The 24,503-nt window shown below is 42.7% G+C and overlaps 1 protein-coding gene and 1 pseudogene across 1 annotated transcript in view; one reads left to right on the top strand and one right to left on the bottom strand.

Annotated features, from left to right (window-relative positions):
- LOC109894611 (EARP-interacting protein homolog) overlaps positions 1-22,239 on the bottom strand; it is a 43,121-nt gene extending 20,882 nt beyond the window's left edge. The window contains exons 1-4 of the mRNA XM_031829084.1: positions 22,061-22,239; positions 19,714-19,797; positions 15,855-15,987; positions 14,155-14,317 (exon numbers count right to left, since the gene is read on the bottom strand). Coding sequence (XP_031684944.1) covers positions 14,155-14,317; positions 15,855-15,987; positions 19,714-19,797; positions 22,061-22,102 — 422 coding nt within the window. The 5' untranslated portion in view covers positions 22,103-22,239. The remainder of the gene's footprint in view (positions 1-14,154; positions 14,318-15,854; positions 15,988-19,713; positions 19,798-22,060) is intronic.
- A 102-nt stretch (positions 22,240-22,341) lies between these two features.
- Positions 22,342-24,503, top strand: part of LOC109894612 (trafficking protein particle complex subunit 12-like) — a 36,512-nt pseudogene continuing 34,350 nt past the window's right edge.

Raw genomic sequence — 24,503 nt, 5'->3', positions numbered from 1 at the left:
TTTCCTCCAACACATTGGTGTGGCAGGCTTCCGGGTTAAGTGGGCACTGTGTCAAGAAGCAGTGTGGCACGGTTGGGTCGTGTTTCGGAGGACGCACGGCTCTCGACCTACCACTCTCCTAAGTCCATACGGGAGTTGCAGCGATGAGACAAGACACTAATTACAAATTGGATACCATGAAATTGGGGAGAAAAAGTTTAAAAATATATATAAATATATATCAATAAATAAACAGACCACAAATTTATCAAATCAAACTTTAGTTGTCAAAATATTTGTAAAGTGTAGACCTTACTGTGAAAGGCTTACTTACAAGCCCTTAACCAAAAATGCAGTTAAAGAAGGTGTATAAAGAAGAAAATATTTACCAAATAAACAAAAGTAAAAAATAAAAAGGAACACAATAACATAACAATAACGAGGCTATATACAGGGGGTACCGGTACCGAGTCAATGTGTGGGGGTACAGGAAACAGGTCATTTGACGAGATGTTCAGGAGTCTTATGGCTTGGGGGTAGAAGCTGTTAAGAAGCCTCTTGGACCTAGACTTGGCGCTCCGGCATCGCTTGCCGTTCGGTAGCAAAGAAAACAGTCTATGACTTGGGTGACAATTTTATGGGCTTTCCTTTGACACAGCTTATTATATAGGTCCTGTATTGCAGGAAGCTTGGCCCCAGTGATGTACTGGACCGTATGCACTACCCTCTCTAGCGTCCTACGGTCAGATGCCGAGGAGTTGTCATACCAAGCAGTGATGCAACCGGTCAGGATGTTCTCGATGGTGCAGCTGTTAAACGTTTTGAGAATCTGGGGAACCATGCCAAATTTTTTCAGACTCTTGAGGGGGAAAAGGTTTTGTCGTGCCCTCTTCACGCCTGTCTTGGTGTGTTTGGACCACGATAGATCATTGGTGATGTGGACACAGAGGACCTTGAATCTCTCGACCCGCTCCAACAGCCCCGTTAATGGGGGCCGAGTCGGCCCAACTATTCCTGTAGTCCACAATCAGCTCCTTTGTCTTGCTCACATTGAGGGAGAGGTTGTTGTCCTGGCACCACACTGCCAGTTCTCTGACCTCCTCCCTATAGGCTGTCTCATCGTTGTCGTGATCATGCCTGTTGTGTCGTCAGCAAACTTAATGATGGTGTTGGAGTCGTGCTTGGCCACGCAGTCGTGGGTGAACAGGGAGTACAGGAGGGGACTAAGTACACACCCCTGAGGGGCCCCAGTGTTGAGGATCAGAGTGGTAGATGTGTTGTTGCCTATCCTTACCACCTGGTGGCAGCCCGTAAGGAAGTCCAGGATCCAGTTGCAGAGGGTGGTGTTTAGTCCCAGGGTCCTCAGCTTAATGATGAGCTTAATGGGCACTATGGTGTTGAACTCTGAGCTGTAGTCAATGAATACCATTCTCACATAAGTGTACATTTTGTCCAGGTGGGAAAGGGCCGTGTGAAGTGCGATTAAGATTGTGTCATCTGTGGATCTGTTCAGGCGATATGCGAATTGGAGTGGGTCGAGGGTATCTGGGAGGATGCTGATAACGTGAGCCATGGCCAGCCTTTCAACGCACTTCATGGCTACCAACGTGAGTGCCACCGGGTGGTAATCATTTAGGGAGGTTACCTTCGCTTTCTTGGGCACAGGGACTATAGTGGTCTGCTTGAAACATGTCGGTACTACAGACTCAGTCAGGGAGAAGTTGAAAATGTCAGTGAAGACACTTGAAAGTTGGTCTGCGCATGCATTGAGTACACATCCTGGTAATCCATCTGGCCACGCGGCTTTGTGAATGTTGACCTGTTTAAAGGTCTTGCTCACATCGGATAGCGAGAGTGTTATCACACAGTCATCCAGAACAGCTTGTACATGCTTCTGTGTTGCTTGCATAAATAAGCATAAAAGGCTTTTAACTCGTCTAGCAGGCTCGCGTCACCGAGCAGCTCGCGTCTGGGTTTCCCTTTGTAGTCCGTAATAGTTTTCAAGCCCTGCCACATCCGACGAGCGTGTGTAGTAGAATTCAATCTTAATCTGTATTGACGCTTTGCTTGCTTGATGGTTCGTCTGAGGGCATATCAGGATTTCTTATAGGCATCCAGATTAGTGTCCCGCTCTTGAATGCGGCAGCTCTAGCCTTTAGCTCGATGCGGATGTTGCCTGTAATCCATGGCTTCTGGTTGGGATATGTACAGTTGAAGTCAGAAGTTGACATACACTTAAGTTGGAGGCATTAAAAATCATTTTCCCAACACTCCACAAATTTCTTGTTAACAAACTAGTTTTGGCAAGTAGGTTAGGACATCTACTTTGTGCATGATAAGTCATTTTTCCCAAAATTGTTTACAGACAGATTATTTCACTTATAATTGACTGTATCACTGTAAGTTGATTGTGCCTTTAAACAGCTTGGAAAATTCCAGAAAATGATGTAAAGGCTTTAGAAGCGTCTGATAGGCAAATTGACATTATTTGAGTCAATTGGAGGTGTACCTGTGGATGTATTTCAATCCCTACCTAAAATTGTAGACCTCCACAAGTCTGGTTCATCTTTGGGAGCAATTTCCAAACGCCTGAAGGTACCACGTTCATCTGATAAACATCATGGGAGCAGGCAGCCGTCACACCGCTCAGGAAGGAGACGCATTCTGTCTCCTAGAGATGAACATACTTCGGTGCAAAAAGTGTAAATCCATCCCAGAACAACAACAAAGGACCTTGTGAAGATGCTGGAGGAAACAGGTACAAAAGTATCGATATCCACAGTAAAACGATTCCTATATCGACATAGCCTGAAAGGCCGATCAGCAAGGAAGAAGCCACGGCTCCAAAACCGCCATAAAAAAGCCAGACTACGGTTTGCAACTGCACATGGGGACAAAGATCGTACTTTTTGAAGAAATGTCCTCTGGTCTGATGAAACAAAAAAATAACTGTTTGGCCATAATGACCATCGTTATGTTTGGAGGAAAAAGGGGGAGGCTTGCAAGCCGAAGAACACCATCCCAACCGTGAAGAACGGGGGTGGCAGCATCATGTTGTGAGAGTGCTTTGCTGCAAGAGGGACTGGTGCACTTCACAAAATAGATGGCTTCATGAGGAAGGACAATTATGTGGATATATTGAAGCAACATCAAGATGTTCATGAAGTCATTGCATGGTCGCAAATGGGTCTTCCATTTCTCCGTCAGGAGGAAGTTAAACAATTTAAAGGCAATGCTACCAAATACTAATTGAGTGTATGTAAACTTCTGACCCACTGGGAATGTGATGAAAGAAATAAAAGCTGAAATAAATAACTCTACTATTATTCTGACATTTCACATTCATAAAATAAAGTGGTCATCCTAACTGACCGAAGACAGGGAATTTTTACTTGGATTAAATATCAGGAATTGTGAAAAACGGAGTTTAAATGTATTTGGTGTATGTAAACTTCCGACTTCAACTGTACGTATCGTCAATGTGGGGACGACATCGTCGATGTGCTTATTGATGAAGCCGATGACTGAGGTGGTATACTCCTTAATGGCATTGGATGAATCCTGGAACATATTCCAGTCTGTGCTTGCAAAACAAGCATAGCATAGCATCTGCGTCATCTGACCACTTCCGTATTGAGCTAGACATTGGACCTCCTGCTTTAGTTTTCGCTGGGAAGCAGCAATCAGGATAGAACTATGGTCAGATTTGCCAAATGGAGGGCAGGGGAGAGCTTTGTATGCATCTCTGTGTGTGTGGCAAAGGTGGTCTAGAGTTTTTTATCCCACTGGTTGCACATATGACATGCTGGTAAAAAATGTTATTTAAGTTTGCCTGTATTAAAGTCCCTGGCACTAGGCGCACCGCTTCTGGGTGAGCATTTTCTTCTTTGCTTATGGTCTTATAGAGTTGGTTGAGTGCGGTCTTAGTGCCAGCATCGGTCTGTGGTGGTAAATAGACGGCTACAAATAATACAGATGAGAACTCTCTTGGTAGATAGTGTGGTCTACAGCTTATCATAAGGTACTCTACCTCAGGCAAGCAATACCTCGAGACTTCTTTTATATTGGACATTGCACACCAGCTGTTATTGACAAAAAAGACACACACCCCCACCCCTTGTCTTACCAGACGTAACAATTGGCTACACTTAAACTCCTTAACATCATCCTCAGCTCTCGCATCTTCCAAAATATTTGGAACCAAGGACTGATCCAATCCACAAAAGTGGAGACAAATTTGACCTCAATAACTAGCAGGGCATATGTGTCAACAGCAACCTTGGGAAAATCTTCTGCATTATCATTAACAGCAGACTCGTACATTTCCTCAGCAAATGTCAAATTTGATTTTTACCAAATAGAATCTGAAGTAAAATGTATACCGTTTCCTGATGATCTGGTGCTTCTGTCCCCAACCAAGGACGGCCTACAGCAGCACCTAGATCTTGTTCCAAAAAAGGTCCAGTTGCCAGGACCACAAATACACATTCCATCTAGACACCGTTGCCCTAGAGCACACAAAAAACTATACATAACTCGGGCTAAATATCAGCACCACAGGTAACTTCCACAAAGCTGTGAACGATCTGAGAGACAAGGCAAGAAGGGCCTTCTATGCCATCAAAAGGAACATAAAATTTGACATAACAATTAGGATCTGGCTAAAACACTAGAATCAGTTATAGAACCCATTGGCCTTTATGGTTGTGAGGTCTGGGGTCTGCTCACCAACCAAGAATTCACAAAATGGGACAAACACCAAATTGAGAATGCATGCAGAATTCTGCAAAAAATATCCTCTGTGTACAACGTAAAACACCAAAAATGACATGCAGAGCTGAATTATGCCGATACCTGCTAATGATCAAAATCCAGAAAAGAGCCGTTAAATTCTACAAGCACCTAAAAGCAAGCGATTCCCAAACCTTCCATAACACAGCCATCACCTACAGAGAAATTAACCTAAGCAAGCTGGTCCTGGGGCTCTGTTCACAAACGGACCCCATAGAGCCCCAGGACACCAACACAATTAGACCCAAACAATTCATGAGAAAACAAAAAGATAATTCCTTGACACATTGGAAAGATTTTACAAAAAAAATGATTTTGGGCACTAAACAGACAGCACACAGTGGCAGAAAACCTGACCACTGTGACTGACCCACAATAAAGGAAACCTTTGACTATGTACAGACTCTGTGCACACTGCCCACAAAATGAGGTTGAAACTGAGCTGCACTTCCTAACCTCCTGCCAAATGTATGTATTATGTCTTTATTATTTTGGAACTTTTATGAGTGTAATGTTTACTGTTCATTTTGTATTGTTTATTATCCATTTCACTTGCTTTGGCGATGTAAAAATATGTTTCCCATGTCAAAAAAGACCCTTAAATATACATTGAATTTTTAGAGAGAGAGAGAGAGAGCGAGACAGAGAGATCCTTTATGACGGCAGTGAGGGTCTCTTATTAAAGAATATAAGCTATGTGCATTTTAACTTGAGCGGCATGGCATCCTGGTAGGGAGGGAATATGTAAATACATGGAGGACTGCTGGGGAAGGGAGTTTATAGCTCAGACAGTATAGGACAAGATGCCTGCCTTCTTCCGTCTCATGAGATTGTTTCCTTGTCTGCTTTGCATTCAGATGAGTTTAATTCGATAGCAATAGATGCACACACTGCTCATGGTATTAGACTGGTCTGCTTTGGGGAATAGAGACACACAGAGAAATCAGTTTGTCTTGGCTACAGAGTTACAGTGAGGGATCAGTAGCATAAAGCTATAAGTCCAAGGTAAGGCCGAGAGAGAGAGAGAGAGAGAAAGGAACTAAGAAAAAGGGGATCAAATCAAATCAAATTTATTTATATAGCCCTTCGTACATCAGCTGATACATCAAAGTGCTGTACAGAAACCCAGCCTAAAACCCCAAACAGCAAGCAATGAAGGTGTAGAAGCACCTGAGAGGGAACAACGTAAAAATGTGTGTGTGTGTGTGCAGGATTAAAAATCAGCCATGCCGTGTTAGTGTACAATTGAAGACGGGTCGCCACGGCCGCTCACATTACTGACAGTATTGACTGGCCTGCATGACTATCTGGCTGTCTGGGCTCCCATTGGGCTAACATTGATTGCTAACAGTCCCTTGGAGTGCAATTCACACTCTGTGATAAACCCCCCCCCTCCAACAACACACAGGCATACACACACCGTCCACATAGGCTCCACACTCATAGACATACACACACCCCTGTCCACATAGGCTCCACACTCATAGACATACACACACCCCTGTCCACATAGGCTCCACACTCATAGACATACAACAAAACAAACTTCCCCCCCTCCTGTCACCCCACAGCGTAGACAATAAAACAGTGTGTCTGTTGAGCTTCATGATTCCACAAGGTGCTCACCCAGGCCCTGATTGGTCCTAATCGCTCCAAGGGAATCGATTCCTGAGCCTGGTGCTGCTCCAAGTCGAAATGAGGTGCTTGGCTCCCCAAAGCAGTGGAGAGAAATATATTTATATATATTTTAAAGCTTTGATTGTTTCTTCAATCCAGGCAAGCTTCACAACATGACACTAGCCAAAATGTTTGTCCACCCAGACTAAGGAGGGATATGGTGGCTGAATATAAGAGACGTGGTGGAGGATGGTGGGACAGGCATAAAGGACGTAGACAGACAGACAGACTCTCACATACTCCTTCTATCACACACTAGCAGACTGACACACTCTCGCTCAAACAAGGCTTCACACACACACACACACACCTGCTGATTGCTGTACTTCTGCCAGTGTAGTCAGAGCGAGCGGGGGCTGCAGCCTGAAAGAGAGGTGGGTACCAAACCAAAGCCATCCATTTCTCAGAGCCAATACAACAAAGCAAAGGATACAAGGCTCACATAGCAAACAGAACACATACACAGATATAGAAACAGATACAGAAACATGCCATTCAGAATGTTGCAGCTCTGAGGATGTCAGACACCAGAATCATCAATCTCCTCCTAAGTCACACCTCACCCACCCTTGGATCTTCATCAACAGAAGGCTATTACACACACACCCACACCCACACCCACAAACAGTAAATGGACCTCTCTAAAATAAGAAAATACTGCTCAGGGAAGACTCAAAATGGAAACATGTCATTTGAAATGCTAAAATGCATCATTTTTTCCAAAGGGATGAGGCAGCTACCGAAGTAAAAAATGGGCTGAGCATTGATTTTATTTTCCTGTACATTAAATGATGGTGAATGTAGTGTATGCAGCTATAAGAAAAGGTGTGAGCAGTGGCTGAGCCCTGGGATATGTAGGTCAGTCAATACTTTGCACAGCACAGCACAGCATACCAAGCTAACAGGGAAGATTCCCAGAACATTAGCTAAGATTCCCATTATGATCTAGCTAGAGTTGTATCTAACATTAGGAGTCCTCTTTAGGTTCCCTTTAGGTTTCCAGGTAATGTAATAACACAATGTAACAGTAATGTTTTCCCAGCCATCCAAAATAGGTTCTGTGAAAGAACTCTCCATTCGTGGAGATGATTATAGAATGTTTGTATAAAACATTTGCCTGATGTTGCAAGAATGTTCCTATAAAACATTTAATCTGTTCTTTAAAAGGTTCCCGGATTGTTTCATTAAGTTGTGTGAAAATTGTGGGGACATCCCAAAAGATATGTTACCAAAACATAAAAACTGTCCATTTGTGTGGATGATTCTACAATGTTTCTTTTAGGTTGAAAAAAACCTTGACCTGATGTTACAAGAATGTTCCCAGAGTACATTTTGTCTGTCCTTTAAAAGGTTTCCAGAACGTTTCATTAGGTTGTGGTAACATTGTGGGGACGTGACAAGAGATATGTTCCAAAAACAGCCTCAATTGTTATGACATTCATACAAGGTTTAGGTTAGGCTGCACAGGACATTTCTTTAATGTTGTAAGACTGAAATAAGTCTGTTTTTATGACGTTCAGAGCATATTTGTTTTAGGTTTAACATAATATTCCATTGATGTTCACACAATACACATTTTACCTTGTCTTTGAGGTCCTCAGAACAGTACAAGAACATTTATAAAATGTTTTATACAGTAAAAGACCAAATTTTACCACAACACTCTCAGCATGCAAATGAAAGCTTAGGAAAGCAGACTGGAATACATCCCCATTATGTTTCTTTCCATATTGAATGGCAATTCTCATTTGATGATTGTATTGTAGGCAGGGTTGGGGAGTAACGGATTACATGTAAGAGATTACAAAAAACGTTAACTGTAATACCAGCAATATTGGAATTAGATTGCATATCATTTTGAAAAACTAGATTATTACTTTGAGGATAAGTTTTAAATTCAGAGAGGACGTTTGCGCCAAAGAATTTGACAATCCTCTATTTTCTCAATAACATTCTAATTCAGCATTGAAAAAAGGCGCAAGTTGAAGTTTGTTTCACACGTCAGAGACCACAATGATGATGACACCAAATATGTATGATGGATCGTGGGATTCGTGACTACCTCATGAAGCTGGTTGAGAGAATGCCAAGAGTGTGCAAAGTTGTCATCAAGGCAAAGGGTGGCTATTTGAAAAATAACAAATCTATTTTGATTTGTTTAAAAAAATTTGGTTACTACATGATTCCATATGTGTTATTTCATAGTTTTGATATATTCACTATTATTCACTATTATTTTCTACAATGTAGAAAATAGTAAAAATAAAGAAAAACCCTTCAATGAGTAGGTGTTCTAAACCTTTTGACCGGTAGTGTATGTACGCTACCGTTCAAAAGTTTGGAATCACTTAAAAATTGTCCTTGTTTTTGAAAGAAAAGCAAATTTTTTTGTCCATTAAATAACAAAATGAATCAGAAATACAGTGTAGACATTGTTAATGTTGTAAATGACTATTGTAGTTAGAAACGGCAGATGTTTTATGGAATATCTACATAGGCGTACACAGGCCCATTATCAGCAACCATTACTCCTGTGTTTCAATGGTACGTTGTGTTTAAAAAATATATATATTATTATTATTGTTTTTAATACTTGTTTATTTTAAAAAACACAAGGAAGGGGTAACATTATTAAAGTATTAGAACATGAAGGACAAACGATACAGCATCAAGACACTATCAAACATGTATCAGTCTTTCCGCAACAGAGCCATCCTTGTGTGTGAGGGTGCGTGTGAATGATAGTGATATAAAATATGTCATAGTTTCCTTTTTCATGATCACAATCTTGATCCCTCCACAGTTCCCCAAGATTCCCCCACAGTTCCCCAATAGCTGTCCCTCAACCATTCGAGACCCCTCCCACAGCCCCCCCCCCCAAATGCAACAACCAAGAGAATGAACTAAAGAGACAAAAGGAAAAGACAGAAGAAAACAGCAAACAGCAATGCAAAAATAAATAAACAAAACAATCCATTTAAAACAAAGGACATGAAGGACAACTGGAATCATAACAGCAATGCCAACTGTATATGTTTGTGTGCATGTCTGGCACTATTACATGTGTATGTGTGTTCTTGTATGTGTTTATTTGAATGAGAGTGTGTGTATATGCATGTGTACAAACACCTGCAAGGCATCAGCCTCAGGCAAACCGGCATTAGTTGTAAAAACACTGCCACTTAGTGTCACTCAAATGTACGTTAGTGTACGTTGTGTTAGCTAATCCAAGCTTGTCATTTTAAAAGGCTAATTGATCATTAGAAAACCCTTTTGCAATTATGTTAGCACAGCTGAAAACTGTTGTTTTGATTAAAGAAGCAATAAAACTGGCCTTCTTTAGACTAGTTGAGTATCTGGAGCATCAGCATTTGTGGGTTCAATTACAGGCTCAAAATGGCCAGAAACAAATAACTGTCTTCTGAAACTCGTCAGTCTATTCTTATTCTGAGAACTGAAGGCTATTGAATGCGAAAAATTGCCATGAAGATCTCATACAATGCTGTGTACTACTCCCTTCACAGAACAGCGCAAACCGACTCTAACCAGAATAGAAAGAGGAGTGGGAGGCTCCGGTGCACAACTGAGCAAGAGGACAAGTACATTAGAGTGTTTAGTGTGAGAAACAGACGCCTCACAAGTCCTCAACTGGCAGCTTCATTAAATAGTACCCGCAAAACACATGTCTCAACTTCAACAGTGAAGAGGAGACTCCGGATGCTGGCCTTCTAGGCAGAGTTGCAAAGAAAAAGCCAAAACTCAGACTGGCCAATAAAAAGAAAAGATTAAGATGGGCAAAAGAACAGACACTGGACAGTGGAGCTCTGCCTAGAAGGCCAGCATCCCGGTGTCGCCTCGTTGTTGGTGTTTTGCTGGGACTATTTAATGAGGCTGCCAGTTTGTATAAAAATAAGTCCTCGATTATTTGCCCATATCATGCAGCCTACGTGGCAGTGTGGAATTAACCTCAATTGAGCAGTGTAAAGTACTTAAGTAGTACTTGAAAGTAATTTTACTTAAATTGTTTCTTTTGGTATCTGTACTTAACTCTTTATTTTTGACAACTTTTACCTCCCTACATTCCTAAAGAAAATACTGTACATAGGGGAAAGTAATCTAAAAGTAATGAAATGTAATCAGATTACGTTAGTGAGTTTGGGTAATCAAAAAGTTGTTACAGATTACAATTTTGGAAAGGTAACTAGTAACTGTAACGGATTACATTTAGAAAGTATCCTTCCCAACCATGATTGTAGGTGATCTAGAGACGCATAATAACAATTTATAATAATTTAATTCATAGGACATTTGAACAGCATTTAATCATACAAATAAAAACATTTTTTATACTTCATATGGTGACAATCTGCACATGTGGGGTTTGAACCTGCAATGTATGGTTGACAAGCTAGGTCTTTTATCCACCAGGGAAACTCTCTTACACATTTTATTTTTTAACAATGTTAAAATGTTAAACTTCTTAGGGCTGCAATCCCGTTAACGGGATCGATATGACAACAGCCAGTGAAAGTGTAGGGCGCCAAATTCAAAACAACAGAAATCTCATAATTAAAATTCCTCAAACATACATGTATCTCATACTGTTTTAAAGGTAATCTTGTTGTTAATCCCACCACAGTTCTTGATTTCAAATAGGCTTTACAGCCCATTATGTTAGGTCACCACCAACTCACAGAAAAATTCAGCCATTTTTCCAGCCAAAGAGAGGAGTCACAAAAAGCCCAAATAGAGATAGAATTAGTCATTAACCTTTGATGATCTTCATCAGATGACACAAATACGACTTCATGTTACACAATACATGTATGTTTTGTTTGATAAATTAATCTCAGTATACATTGGCGCGTTACGTTCACTAGTTCCAAAAACATCTGGTGATATTGCAGAGAGCCACAACATTTTACAGAAATACTCATTATAAATGTCAATAAATACAATTGTTAGACATGAAAATATAGATATACCTCTCCTTAATGCAACCGCTGTGTCAGATTTTTAAAAAACTTTAAGGAAAAAGCAAATCATGAAATAATCTGAGACGGGGCTCAGAAAAAAAGAAATTATCCGCCATGTTCAACAGAAATCAGAAATATCATTATAAATATTCCCTTACCTTTGATGATCTTCATCAGAATGAACTCCCAGGAATCCTAGTTCCACAATAAATGTTTGTTTTGTTCGATAATATCCATTATTTATGTCCAAGTAGCTACTTTGTTAGCGTGTTTAGTACACAAATCCAAACGCTCGTGCAGGTCCAGCCGAACGAAAATTCCCAAAAAGTTAAATTACAGGTCGAAGAAACTTGTCAAACTAAGTATAGAATCAATCTTTAGGATTTTGTTATCATAAATCAATAACATTCCAACTGGAGAATTCCTATGTCTGTAGAAAAACCATGGAACGCAGGTCGCTATCTTGTGAAATGCGCTTGACCAGGACCTGGCTCTCTGCCAGACCACTGACTCAAACAGCTCCCATCCGGCTCCACATCACAGTAGAAGCCTCATTCAAGTTTCTAAAGACGGTTGACATCTAGTGGAAGCCTTAGGAAGTGCAACATAACCAATATCCCACTGTGTATTCAATAGGGGCTGGGTTGAAAATCGACCAACCTCAGATTTCCCACTTCCTGTTTGGATTTCTTCTCAGGTTTTGCCTGTCATATGAGTTTTGTTATACTCACAGACATCATTCAAACAGTTTTAGAAACTTTAGAGTGTTTTCTATCCAATAGTAATAATAATATGCATATATTAGCAACTGGGACTGAGGAGCAGGCCATTTACTCTGGGCACCTTTCATCCAAGCTAATCAATACTGCTCCTGCAGCCATAAATCAAATCAAATTTTATTTGTCACATACACATGGTTAGCAGATGTTAATGCGAGTTTTGCGAAATGCTTGTGCTTCTAGTTCCGACAATGCAGTAATAACCAACGAGTAATCTAACTAACAATTCCAAAACTACTACCTTATACACACAAGTGTAAAGGGATAAAGAATATGTACATAAAGATATATGAATGAGTGATGGTACAGAGCGGCATAGGCAAGATGCAGTAGATGGTATAGAGTACAGTATATACATATGAGATGAGTATGTAAACAAAGTGGCATAGTTTAAAGTGGCTAGTGATACATGTATTACATAAAGATGCAGTAGATGATATAGAGTACAGTATATACGTATACATATGAGATAAATAATGTAGGGTATGTAAACATTATATTAAGTAGCATTGTTTAAAGTGGCTAGTGATATATTTGACATCAATTCCCATCTATTCCCATTATTAAAGTGGCTGGAGTTGAGTCAGTGTGTTGGCAGCAGCCACTCCATGTTAGTGGTGGCTGTTTAACAGTCTGATGGCCTTGATGTCTAACCAGTATTTCTCTGGGTAACGGTGTTATTCACCATAACTTCACCCATCCTCTTTATATGCTGTGCACTTCTCTTCATCACGTGTTAAACATTTTATTATCAAATGTGATTTTGAAATTGAGGAAACGTCAAATTGTTTTCTTATTGAGTTTGAAGGTTCTTAGTTTGAAGGTTCTGAGAAGCATATGAATACACAACAATTCAAATCAAATGTTCAAGTTATTTAAAGGAAGCACTATCTAAATAAAATCACATTTTATAAGACTTTCAACATATGTGATGAAGGTAATGTCCTGTGCAACCCAACTTAAACATTGTATGAATGTCATCACAACTAAGCATATTTTGTGTTTTGGGAACACTGTTCCCACAACCTAATTACATGTTCTGGGAAACTTTAAAGAATTCAGAAAGGCTGTTCTGTCAACATTCTTGCAACATCAAAGCAACGTTTGGTGCACCCTGATACAAACTTCACGTAAATGTCAGCACAACCGGACAGTTTTTGTGTTTTGGGAACATATCCCTTGTCCCCACAACCTAATGAAACATTCTGGGAATCTTTAAAGAACAGATTAAATATGTTCTAGGAACGTTCTTGCAATATCAGGCAAATGTTTCATACATTCTATAATCATCACCTCGACTGGACAGTTCTAGCGCTATGAGAATATTTGCCACAACCAAACTAAGGTTCTGATAACTTTCACAGAAATACTTTTGATTTGCTGGATAGTATGGTAAAGTATAGACCAGGATACCCTTCTGTATGGGAGTGAGGGAAGGAGCAAGAAAGTGACAGAGAGACAGGGAAAGTGACAGAGAGACAGGGAAAGTGACAGAGAGACAGGGAAAGTGACAGAGAGACAGGGAAAGTGACAGAGAGACAGGGAAAGTGACAGAGAGACAGGGAAAGTGACAGAGAGACAGGGAAAGTGACAGAGAGACAGGGAAAGTGACAGAGAGACAGGGAAAGTGACAGAGGGGGATAAGAGATGAAGAGGGAGAATGAGCAATAGAGAGATAAAGACAGAGGTATAAATGGTGAAAAGCAGAGCGATAGATTTTAAAAAGACAAAAAAAGGAGATGGATTCAAACGGTGAAAGATAGAGCGATAGAGGGGGAGAAGGAAAGCAGATGAGATAGAGGAACAGAGAACAAGGGGGAAAAGAGCAGAGAAAAGGATCAAAACAGGAGGTTGTGGAAACCCTGTAGTTTCAGGGTTGAATTGATATGACTGTGTTGTGTTTTGTTGTATACAGTATTGTAGCTGTAGGTTACGGTCTGAGTGAAACCTACCAGGAGGCGTTGCCATGGGAGCTGTTGTCAAGGTGACAGAGGAGTTCCAGGTTCTGGGGGTTGTGGGAGTTGTGGGGATCGTCTGGGGATTCATGGCTGCCTGACTCCCACTCTGGGGGCATCCTCCAAACAGCCCCACACGTCACCACGCGACTCTCACTGGCTGGAGGGGACAGGAGAAACAGGCAGAGTTACAGACCTGAAGAAGGTGGGGGAACTGGGAACTCACTCAGGACATGGGTGTGAATGAAAGACAGCACATGCAGGGTTCCAGCTGGACCAGATCTATAGGACCTACTTAGGGACCTGTTTTGGGGTTCTCATAAACCTGGTACAGCTAGATCCCTGTAGGTGCTGGCTTGCAATCAAATCAATTTCTTGAGTGTCCTGAAATGTACAGCGAGCTGACCGTGAGTAGATAGATCGAGCATGTCAAGTGACAGAAACATTATTCATAAAAATAAATTCCATGTCTGACATGCATGTGTGTCTACAGTGGGATGGTCTGGTCTCTGAGGTCTAACCCATTCCAGCAGCAGCTGTCATCATGTGAGCTGAAGAGTGTAGGGACCAGCTGAGAAGAGAGGCAGAGAGAGGGATGAAGATTGTGAAAGAGAGCAATAAAGAAAGAGAGAGAAACAGAATGAGAGACATAGCGAGAGACTAACTAACTGTGGGCCTCTCCCTCTGGTTTCAGCTACCCCTAAAGGCCTACCCTGGCCTCCACGCCTCCATGCTCTCCCAGTCTCTAACTCTGTCATGGCTGTCTACACATGTAAAGCTATGCCCCGTTCACACCTCCACCACACCACCATCACAAGAGAGACAGCCCATCTCCCCAGATCAGACAGTGAATAGGAAGGAATTGGCCTCAGCAGCACCTGTAGAGAAAACGATAGTGGGTAAAGTGAGGGCATATGATCTTCACTTGTTTTTGACTCGGGCTACTCCATTAGATTGGATGTCATGGTAATTACATTTCTCTCTTGAACTGCACTCTGACATAATGTGTATCACAGCCCTCCGCCACAATAGGGCTGAAGCAAAGAGAAGAGAGTGAGAGTGCTGTGGCCTTGTTTTCAATGCCTCTCTCCCGGTTTCTCTCTTCACAACTACAGTAGCCTACACCCAGAGCTGATTCCAACTGTCACTAACCCCACCAAGGCCAAAGGCATCCATCTAATAAACTCAGAAATGTAATTACTTTTTTTTCTCCACTCTTTCTCATCCAAATCGTCTCTTCATGTTTGTTTAGATTTATAATTGTCTCGAGGCAACTGTTGGCAGAAGGAGTGTGAGAGAAATGGGACGTGTTACTTTAGCATAATTGCTCGCGTGAAATGGCAGGGTGGGAGCATGGTGCGAGTCTGGGCTTGTGTGTCATATCTTGGCCATGGTCAGGGGTACACATGGCTGGCTAGCAGGGTTCTCACCGCCTTGCCTAGATGGTTGCCTTAAGTAACATCCTTTCATTTCAAGACAGAATGCAGTTGCTATACCTTATGGGGTCATGAGATTTTCCTGAACACACGACTTGAGCAGGAAAAACACTGGCCCCTAGTTGTGAGAGAGAGACTAGTAACATAAAGACAGGAACAAGAGACTGAAAAAATGAGTGATAAAGAGCGAGAGAGGCAGACAGACAGAGAGAGAAGGAGAAAAAAAGAGAGGTGCAAGGGGAGCGCGGGCGGGAGCCTCACTTTTGTTGTAGCAGGTCGTCAGCACGGCTTTATCTGCAGGACTGGCGCTGATGTGCCATATCTCCCCTGCCTGGTGCTGCAGGACGCTCTTACTAATGATGTTATTCTCATCATCAAAGTCAATGATGTGGATCTGTGGAAAGGAGAAAGGAAGAGCGGAGAGAGAAAGAGGCGGGAGGAGAGAGAGTGAGGGAAGGAGAGAGCAGTGTGGACAAGGTTCTAGTGACAACACAGACAGAGGAGCGCCTCCTCCCCCTCATCTTTCACCAGTCACCCTAACCCTCAGCAGTTCAAAGCACCCCTCACACAAAAAGGTTCCGTCTTTAATATGACAGTGAACGCAACCTTAAATGCAGACATCACTTATTAAGATATATTAACTTCACACACCCACTGCGATTCTTGTCTTGATTTCCCCTTAAAAGCAGCGATTAAACACTCCTTCAGAACTTGAATCAGATTCAGAGGAGTTACAGAGAGCGCCACGTCTTAGACGGCAGAAAGAAAGGTCCAATAGAGGAAAACCGATCAAATCTAGTTTGCACCATTCACAACATATGATAAGTAACGTGTGGAACACCAGAGCAGGCAGGGGTCACTATCTGTGAAATTAGTATGTTATTATCACTGTCATTTTATTGTGTTACTATTTCCTTTTTTATATACACTGAACAAAAATATAAACGCAACATGTAAAGCGTTAGTCCCACGGTTCATGAGATGAAATAAAATAAATTTGAGACACGCAAAAAGCTTATTTCTCTACAATTTTGTGCACAAATGAGTTATATATATATATATATAGATATAGATATATAGATATATAATATCCACCTGACAGGTGTGGCATATCAAGAAGCTGATTAAACAGGATGATCATTACACAGGTGCACCTTGTGCTGGGGACAATTGTGCTAAAGCCACTCTAAAACGTGCAGTTTTGTCACACAACACAATGCCATAGATGTCTCAAGTTTTGAGGGAGCGTGCAATTGAAATGCTAACTGCAGGAATGTCCACCAGATCTGTTGCCAGAGATGTTAATTGAGATGTTAATTTCTCTATCATAAACTGCCTCCATTGACGTTTTAGAGAATTTGGCAGTACATCTAACCGGCCTCACAACCCGCAGACCACGTGTAACCACGCCAGACCAGGAACTCCACATCCAGCTTCTTCATCTGCGGGATTGTCTGAGACAGCCATCCAAACAGCTGATGAAACTGTGGGTTTGCACAACCGAAGAATTGCTGTACAAACTGTCGGAAACCATCTCATGGAAGCTCATCTGTGTGCTCGCGTCCTCACCAGGGTCTTGACCTGACTGCAGTTTGGTAATGTGACCAACTTCAGTGAGCAAATCTTCACCTTCGAAGGCCACTTGCACGCTGGAGAAGTGTGCTCTTCACAGATGAATCCTGTTTTTTTTTTTACTGTACCGGGCAGATGGCAGACAGCATGTATGGCGTTGTGTGGGCAAGTGGTGTGCTGATGTCAACGTTGTGAACAGAGTGCCCCATGGTGGCAGTGGGGTTATGGTATGGGCAGGCAAACACTTACAGACAACAAACACAATTGCATTTTATTAATGGCAATTTCATTGGACAATGGTTGAGAGGTGTTGTGGACCCAAAGCTTCCTGTTTAATAGATTGCAGTTTATCTAACAGCCATGAAGCTATCATCTTCAAGGTCAGCAGACTAAAGAGTTGGCATTACAATAGAAAACGTAGGCCTAATATTTGCAAGCAAGCTGTGTGCAGGACGTTGGAACTTCTATTGACTTGACTTAGGCCTATTTGAATTGACCATTATGGAAATCTATTTTATAGATATTTGACTGAGGTGGTAAAGCAGCGACAATCAAGAGGTTTGATGTGGTTAATAACACCCGTCATTCTAATAAGGCTGAGTCTCACGACACTGTGGGGGCCATTAATCTGGTTGCACTGGACAATAACTCCAGGCACTCCTCTAGCCTATTCACTTTTTACAGGCAGGGTGGAGAGGAGCAGAGCATCGGAGCAGCAGAATACAGCATCCTTCAGCTCCCTCAAAGTCACACAGGCTGCCATTAACCTTGGGCTGGACCACAACGAGCGAAGATTATTACACAAAGTTATAATTTTATGGAGGGGAGACACACAAATAAATTCTGGTGTTGGTGGGACAGGGTAATTGGAGGGAAGAGGAAGAGCAGTAATAGGGCCCCTGAATGAACCCAGGGTGGAGGACAAGTCCCATGGGTGATTTATCCTGCGTTATTCCCCAGCCGGAGCCAGCGGAGTGACTTATCGCATCTCTCTCTCAGCCCAGTCGGGCTTTCCTTCCCAGCCCGTTGTAATTATGGATAAAAAGGAGCTAGCCGACAGTCTCCACTTTTGGGCCTTTAGTTAAAGCTCTTTAGTGGTGCGGATGACAGTAAGTGGGACAGAGGAGTAGGGAACTGGCAGAAGTGGCAGGGCTGAGATGTTTTAATGCCACACAAACTGGGGGAGCCCCAAAGTTCTGCCATTCATATTGCGCTGCCCTCTCAAGGCTGGAGTGGCACTTAAGGTGAGAGGAAGGGAGGGTATAAATTACATATCTGAAGCCCACATTACAGAGGCAGGAAGCTTAGTGACACGTCCAAGCTACTGTATAAGTACCTGAGGCCAGAGACAATCAGGTGGTGTCTCTATGTGACCAATGGCTGGGGGTGGGACTGAAACCATCTTCAATGAGGAGTCCACTTGCTGGAACAGCCAATAATCACAAGTGAAACAGCATTGTGATAAGGATGGGATGAAATTATTGCTCCCTTTGTTGTGACTGCAATGCATTCAGAAATGCTGGTACAAAACACCCAAACTTCTGTTTTTCAATTCTCAACAATAGTGCTTGGTGCAGGCATCACAGCAGTACTATCATTATAAGTATTTTCCTCTCAAAAACATGGCGTGGGTGATCAAACATAAGTACTGTTTGTCTGTTCAACCACCGGGATAGATTTGGAATGGGCTCCAGCAACATATTTGAACACCCACAGCCAAAGCCAGAATAAAAAAAAACAGACCATTTTCTCACCAAAGGATGCCAAAACCATTTCAACACAGACATCAGTCTCACCTCTCTCCCTCTCTGAAATCAGTAATTACCCCCCCCCCACACACACACATTTATGGCCAACTGTTTCTGTGGTCTGTCTGCATGATGACCTAGGAAACACACACACACACACCAGGATGGGTTGTAGTCAGCCCAATAATAGTGCCAAAGGCCAAGGCTAAGCCTGTCCTCACGGCACTACCTGGTCCACACGGCACCACCTGGTCCTCACGGCACCGCCTGGTCCACACGGCACCACCTGGTCCTCACGGCACCGCCTGGTCCTCACGGCACCGCCTGGTCCTCACGGCACCGCCTGGTCCTCACGGCACCGCCTGGTCCTCACGGCACCGCCTGGTCCTCACGGCACTGCCGGTCCTCACGGCACTACCGGTCCTCACGGCACTACCTGGTCCGCACAGCACTACCTGGTACGCACAGCACTACCTGGTACGCACAGCACTACCTGGTACGCACAGCACTACCGGGTCCGAACAGCACTACCGGGTCCGCACAGCACTACCTGGTCCACACAGCACTACACAGCCAAAGAGCTACATCAGATAAAGGATCAAGTGAGTGCACTGTGGATGTTGTTCCCATCAAAAATATATAGTAAGTTTTTAGTACAACTTTAGATTACATCCAAAAGTGGGCCCCACATTAGAAGAACAGACACTGTACCAATACCCTTCCTAGATGGTCTTCCACTGGATAGGCTATATACAGCTGTAAGGTGTACTACACTTGGTAAGTGCAGTCGTTTGACTCACCTGATTGTCAAATTTGAGGGATTGAGTGCCCACAAGAAAGCGAATGGCATCCGATTCAGCTGTCTGAGAAGTAAGTGCACGAGCCTGCAAAACAAGATACAGTTGGTACATTGTAAAACTGTAACTAATGTACACTACCGGTCAAAAAGGTTTAGAACACCTACTCATTCACTGGTTTTTCTTTATTTTTTACTATTTTCTACATTGTAGAATAATAGTGAAGACATCAAAACTATGAAATAACACATATGGAATTATGTATTAACCAACAAAAAAAAAAAGTGTAAAACAAAACAAAATATATTTTATATTTGAGATTCATCAAATAGCCACCCTTTGCCTTGATGACAACATTCTCTCAACCAGCTTCATTAGGTAGTCACCTAGAATGCACTTCAATTAACAAGTGTGCCTTCTTAAAAAGTTAATTTGTGGAATTTCTTTCCTTCTTAATGCGTTTGAGCATTAAGGTAGGGGGGGGGGGGGGGGGGGGGGGTATACAGAAGACAACCCTATTTGGTAAAAGACCAAGTCTATATTATGGCAAGAACAGCTCAAATTAAGCAGAGATACGACAGTCCATCATTACTTTAAACATGAAGGTCAGTCAATACAGAACATTTCAAGAACTTTTAAAGTTTCTTCAAGTGCAGTCGCGCTATGATGAAACTGGCTCTCATGAGGACCACCACAGTAATGGAAGACAGACAGTTACCTCTGCACTGTTCATTAAAGTTACCAGCCTCAGAAATTGCAGCCCCAAAAAAGCCTTCAAATCAAATCCAATTTTATTTGTCACATACACATGGTTAGCAGAGTGTGGCGAAATGCTTGTGCTTCTAGTTCCGACAATGCTGTAGTAACCAACGAGTAATCTAACCTATCAATTTCACAACAACTACCTTATACACACAAGTGTAAAGGAATGAAGAATATGTACATAAAAATATATGAATGAGTGATGGTACAGAACGGCATAGGCAAGATGCAGTAGATGGTATTGTGTACAGTATATACATATGAGATGAGTAATGCAGGCTATGTAAACATATAAAAGTGGCATTGTTTAAAGTGGTTAGTGATACATTTATTACATCAAGATGGCAAGATGCAGTAGATGGTATAGAGTACAGTATATACATATGAGATGAGTAGGGTATGTAAACATTATATGAAGTGTTCAAGTAATAGACACATCTCAACATCAACTGCGTGAATCAGGCCTTCATGGTCAAATTGCTGCAAAGAAACAACTACTAAAGGACACAAATAAGAAGAAGAGACTTGATTGGGCCAAGAAACACAAGCAATGGACAATAGACCGGTGGAAATTTGTCCTTTGGTCTGGAGTCCAAATTGGAGATTTTGATTCCAACCGCTGTGTCTTTCTGAGATGGATGATCTCTGCATGTGTGGTTCCCACCATGAAGCATGGAAGAGGAGATGTGATGGTGCTTTACTGGTGACACTGTCTGTGATTTATTTAGAATTAAAGGCACACTTAACCAGCATGGCTACCACAGCATTCGGCAGCAGTACGCCATACCATCTGGTTTGGGCTTAGTGGGACTATCATTTGTTTTTCAACAGGACAATGACCCAAGACACTTCCAGGCTGTGTAAGGGCTATTTTACCAAGAAGGAGAGTGATGGAGTGCTGCATCAGATGTCCTTGTCTCCACAATCCCCCGGCCTCAACCAAATTAAGATAGTTTGTGATTAGTCCGACTGCAGAGTGAAGGAAAAACAGCCAACAAGTGTTCAGCATACGTGGGAACTCCTTCAAGACTGCTCCAGGTGACGCTGGTTGAGAGAATGCCAAGAGTGTGCAAAGCTGTCATCGAGGCAAAGGGAGGCTATTTGAAGAGTCTCAAATATAAAAATTTAAAAAACATTTGTTTGGTTACCTCATGATTCCATATGTGTTATTTGATAGTTCTGATGTCTTCACTATTATTCTACAATGTAGAACATTGTACAAATGAAGAAAAACCCTTGAATGAGTAGGTGTTCTAAAACTCCTGACCGGTAGTGCATGTATGTACAGTATGTAATGCTATGCCTATACAGGGCTTTACGTGACGAATGTATCACTAAAGCATGATGACATTGCAAAGCAACAATGTTGACGTACATTGAAGAGAGTTCAGATGAATATTTGTCAACATTGGAGTTGCATAGCTAGGACGAGGTTGCACCAGTATTTGACCTTTAGAGATGTCGACAAGTCATACTCCTCGTTGACGTCTCTAACGCCCAAATACTGTGGCAGGACGAGGTTGTCTGACATAGCTATACTGAATCCAGCTAACGTTAATGCATGCATATCTCCGACGTGGAACTGTACCTGAAATTCGAGGCCGTATATCACAGGTGCATCGTCCTCCATGTCCCACGTATTTTGCAAGCTTATTATTATTGCTTGAAAGCGTTACGTTTATTGTGAGATTTTACAAATAAACTGTTTATCCATCACCTCGCTGGATGTTATTTTAATTCCGCAAACGTTCAAATAAATACTTACGTAGCGTACAGTGAATGTCCGTAAATATATCTGGAGAAAGCAGATGTTTACGGTTTAAAATGCGTAAAATATTTAAGAATACCGATTCGACAGATACGTAGGAAATGTGATTCCTGTTGGACACTGTACATTTCACTTCCTGGAAGATTCACGCAGGCGCACTATTGCCGTAGCGCAGTAGCCGTCATCATTCCTTAGCAAAGGTAATCTAAAGCGCCTTGTTTTTGTTTACATTGGTTTACAGTTTAATGGGGCAGGCTGATGCATCGCTACATGTTATTTATGTAAGCAAGTGATTTGTATGAATATATTTATAAAGGTAGTTATGTCCTTTTTTTGCCATTTGAAGCACCTGTAGCTTAGCACGCTAACTTTAGCTAGCCATCATTACCCAAAAAGCACAACAATCTAAGTTACTAGCCATAGAAATTGAATTAATCATTGTATTCTAAGCCCGTATGATACATTTCATTGTAAAGAACATGACAAAGTACATACAATACATCATATGATAACCTGATTTATGATTCCTACATACTATTATTCTCAGGGAAAATATGGATAGCAACGAGACTCCTGTCACCCTGGACATCACAGGGGCAGTGGAGGTTGAATCGAACCTGAGTGAAGACCGTATCCCTCCAGAGCCAGCCCCCACCCTCTCGCCCTCCTCTGTTGTCCTGTTCCTGGAGAAGATTATTGACCTGGGGTGCGAGTCCTTCAACACTCCCCAGGAGGACAGCCACAGCACACCCTCAGAGAGCCTGATGGACAAGCTCAACGACCAGATGATGGAGAGTGTCATGATCTCTGACTCCACCAACAACAGTGAGGAGGAACATGTGGTTCCCATGGACAACCTGCTGGAGCAATTTGAGGAGAGAGAGGAGGAGCCAGCAGCAGCAGTGGTTAAAGAGACCTCAGTGGAGAAAGAGAAGAAGGAGGAGAAAGTGGATGATCTGATTGGACAAGACACTACTGAGATCAAGATAGAGGCTGCGATGATACAGACAAGTCCAGGAGCCTCTAGCCCTGAGGAACCAGTGGATGATGTGAAACCAGAGCCTACTCCTGAAGAGCAGGATGTTGTCTCCCCTGTAACCCCAGAGGACAGCACCCCCAGCCCAGGCACCCCTAAGCATGAGGCAACACCCCTGGAGGCCAGCAGCAAAGGGACCACAACCAAGGACGAGCCCATCCCTGTGTGCACCATCTTCAGCCAGCCCAAAGCCCAGGCCCTGGTGCCACATTGCTTCCAGCCCACCCTCATTAAATCACCCAGCTTCAGTAGAGGCTGCGGCAGGGGGAGCACAGAGATTACCCCAAGTAAACTGGCTCCTCTGGTCTGCCAGCCTCACCAAGTTATTTTCTTACAGTGGCCATATCAACCCGGCTACTGACTTCTTTGACTCCTTCACCACCTCCTCCTCCTTCATCTCTGTCAGCAACCCTAAGGCAGAGTCCTCAAAGTCAGCAGCCCCACCGGAACACCAACTCTCTGCCTCCTCTGGGTCCTCTCTGTCCACCTTTGGGCCTTCAGAGTCCGGTACCCCCACCCCCAACTCCTTCTTTGGGCCTACCCAGACTGAACAAACCCCCATTCCCTTCAACAGGCTGCAGCAGAACCAGCCCCGGACCCTCCTTAGCCCTTCACCCAGTTGTTCACGGGTGGAGACGGCCCGTTTGCCAAGGCTCTGAACATGAGTGAAGCTTATAAGAGGTACGACGCATGGCTGCCCTCTGAGGAGACCAGAAGGTGCTGTCTACCTCTTTCACCTTTAGATCGCTGTACTTCTACTTATTCAGTGATAGAAGACCGTGTAAATGGCTATGTTTGCTGAGTCTGGGTAGTGTGCATGCAGCAGATAGATACCCTTGATATTCTGTGATGACTACCTAGAGTATGCCACACCTTCCTCATAGAATGGTGTTGTTAATAGCACAGCTCCATAAAATACCCTATCATTTCTCTGGCTCACCTCTCTCCCCTACCCCTACATAAAGCATGAAGATTAGTCTGAATAGCGACCTCTCCTCCTCCATCACCCTATCCTCCTCCCTCCATCTTAGCCGCTGACCCGCAAACGACCCTGACCTGCACTTGGTATTTAAAACGTATGCACCATAGCAGCCGGCAGAGAGATGGAGAGAGAATAGAAGGAAGGGAGGAGATCCTCCAGGCTCTGAGTTCTCTCCTGCTGTGCCAATGTATAATGCATGGGAGCTGTGTACATATTTCAAGGCCTTCTGGTCTCTGCTTACACAA

The sequence above is a fragment of the Oncorhynchus kisutch genome, linkage group LG7, assembly GCF_002021735.2.
Source record: "Oncorhynchus kisutch isolate 150728-3 linkage group LG7, Okis_V2, whole genome shotgun sequence".
NCBI classification, from domain to species: Eukaryota; Metazoa; Chordata; class Actinopteri; order Salmoniformes; family Salmonidae; genus Oncorhynchus; species Oncorhynchus kisutch.
This window is presented reverse-complemented; position numbering and strand designations above follow the sequence as displayed.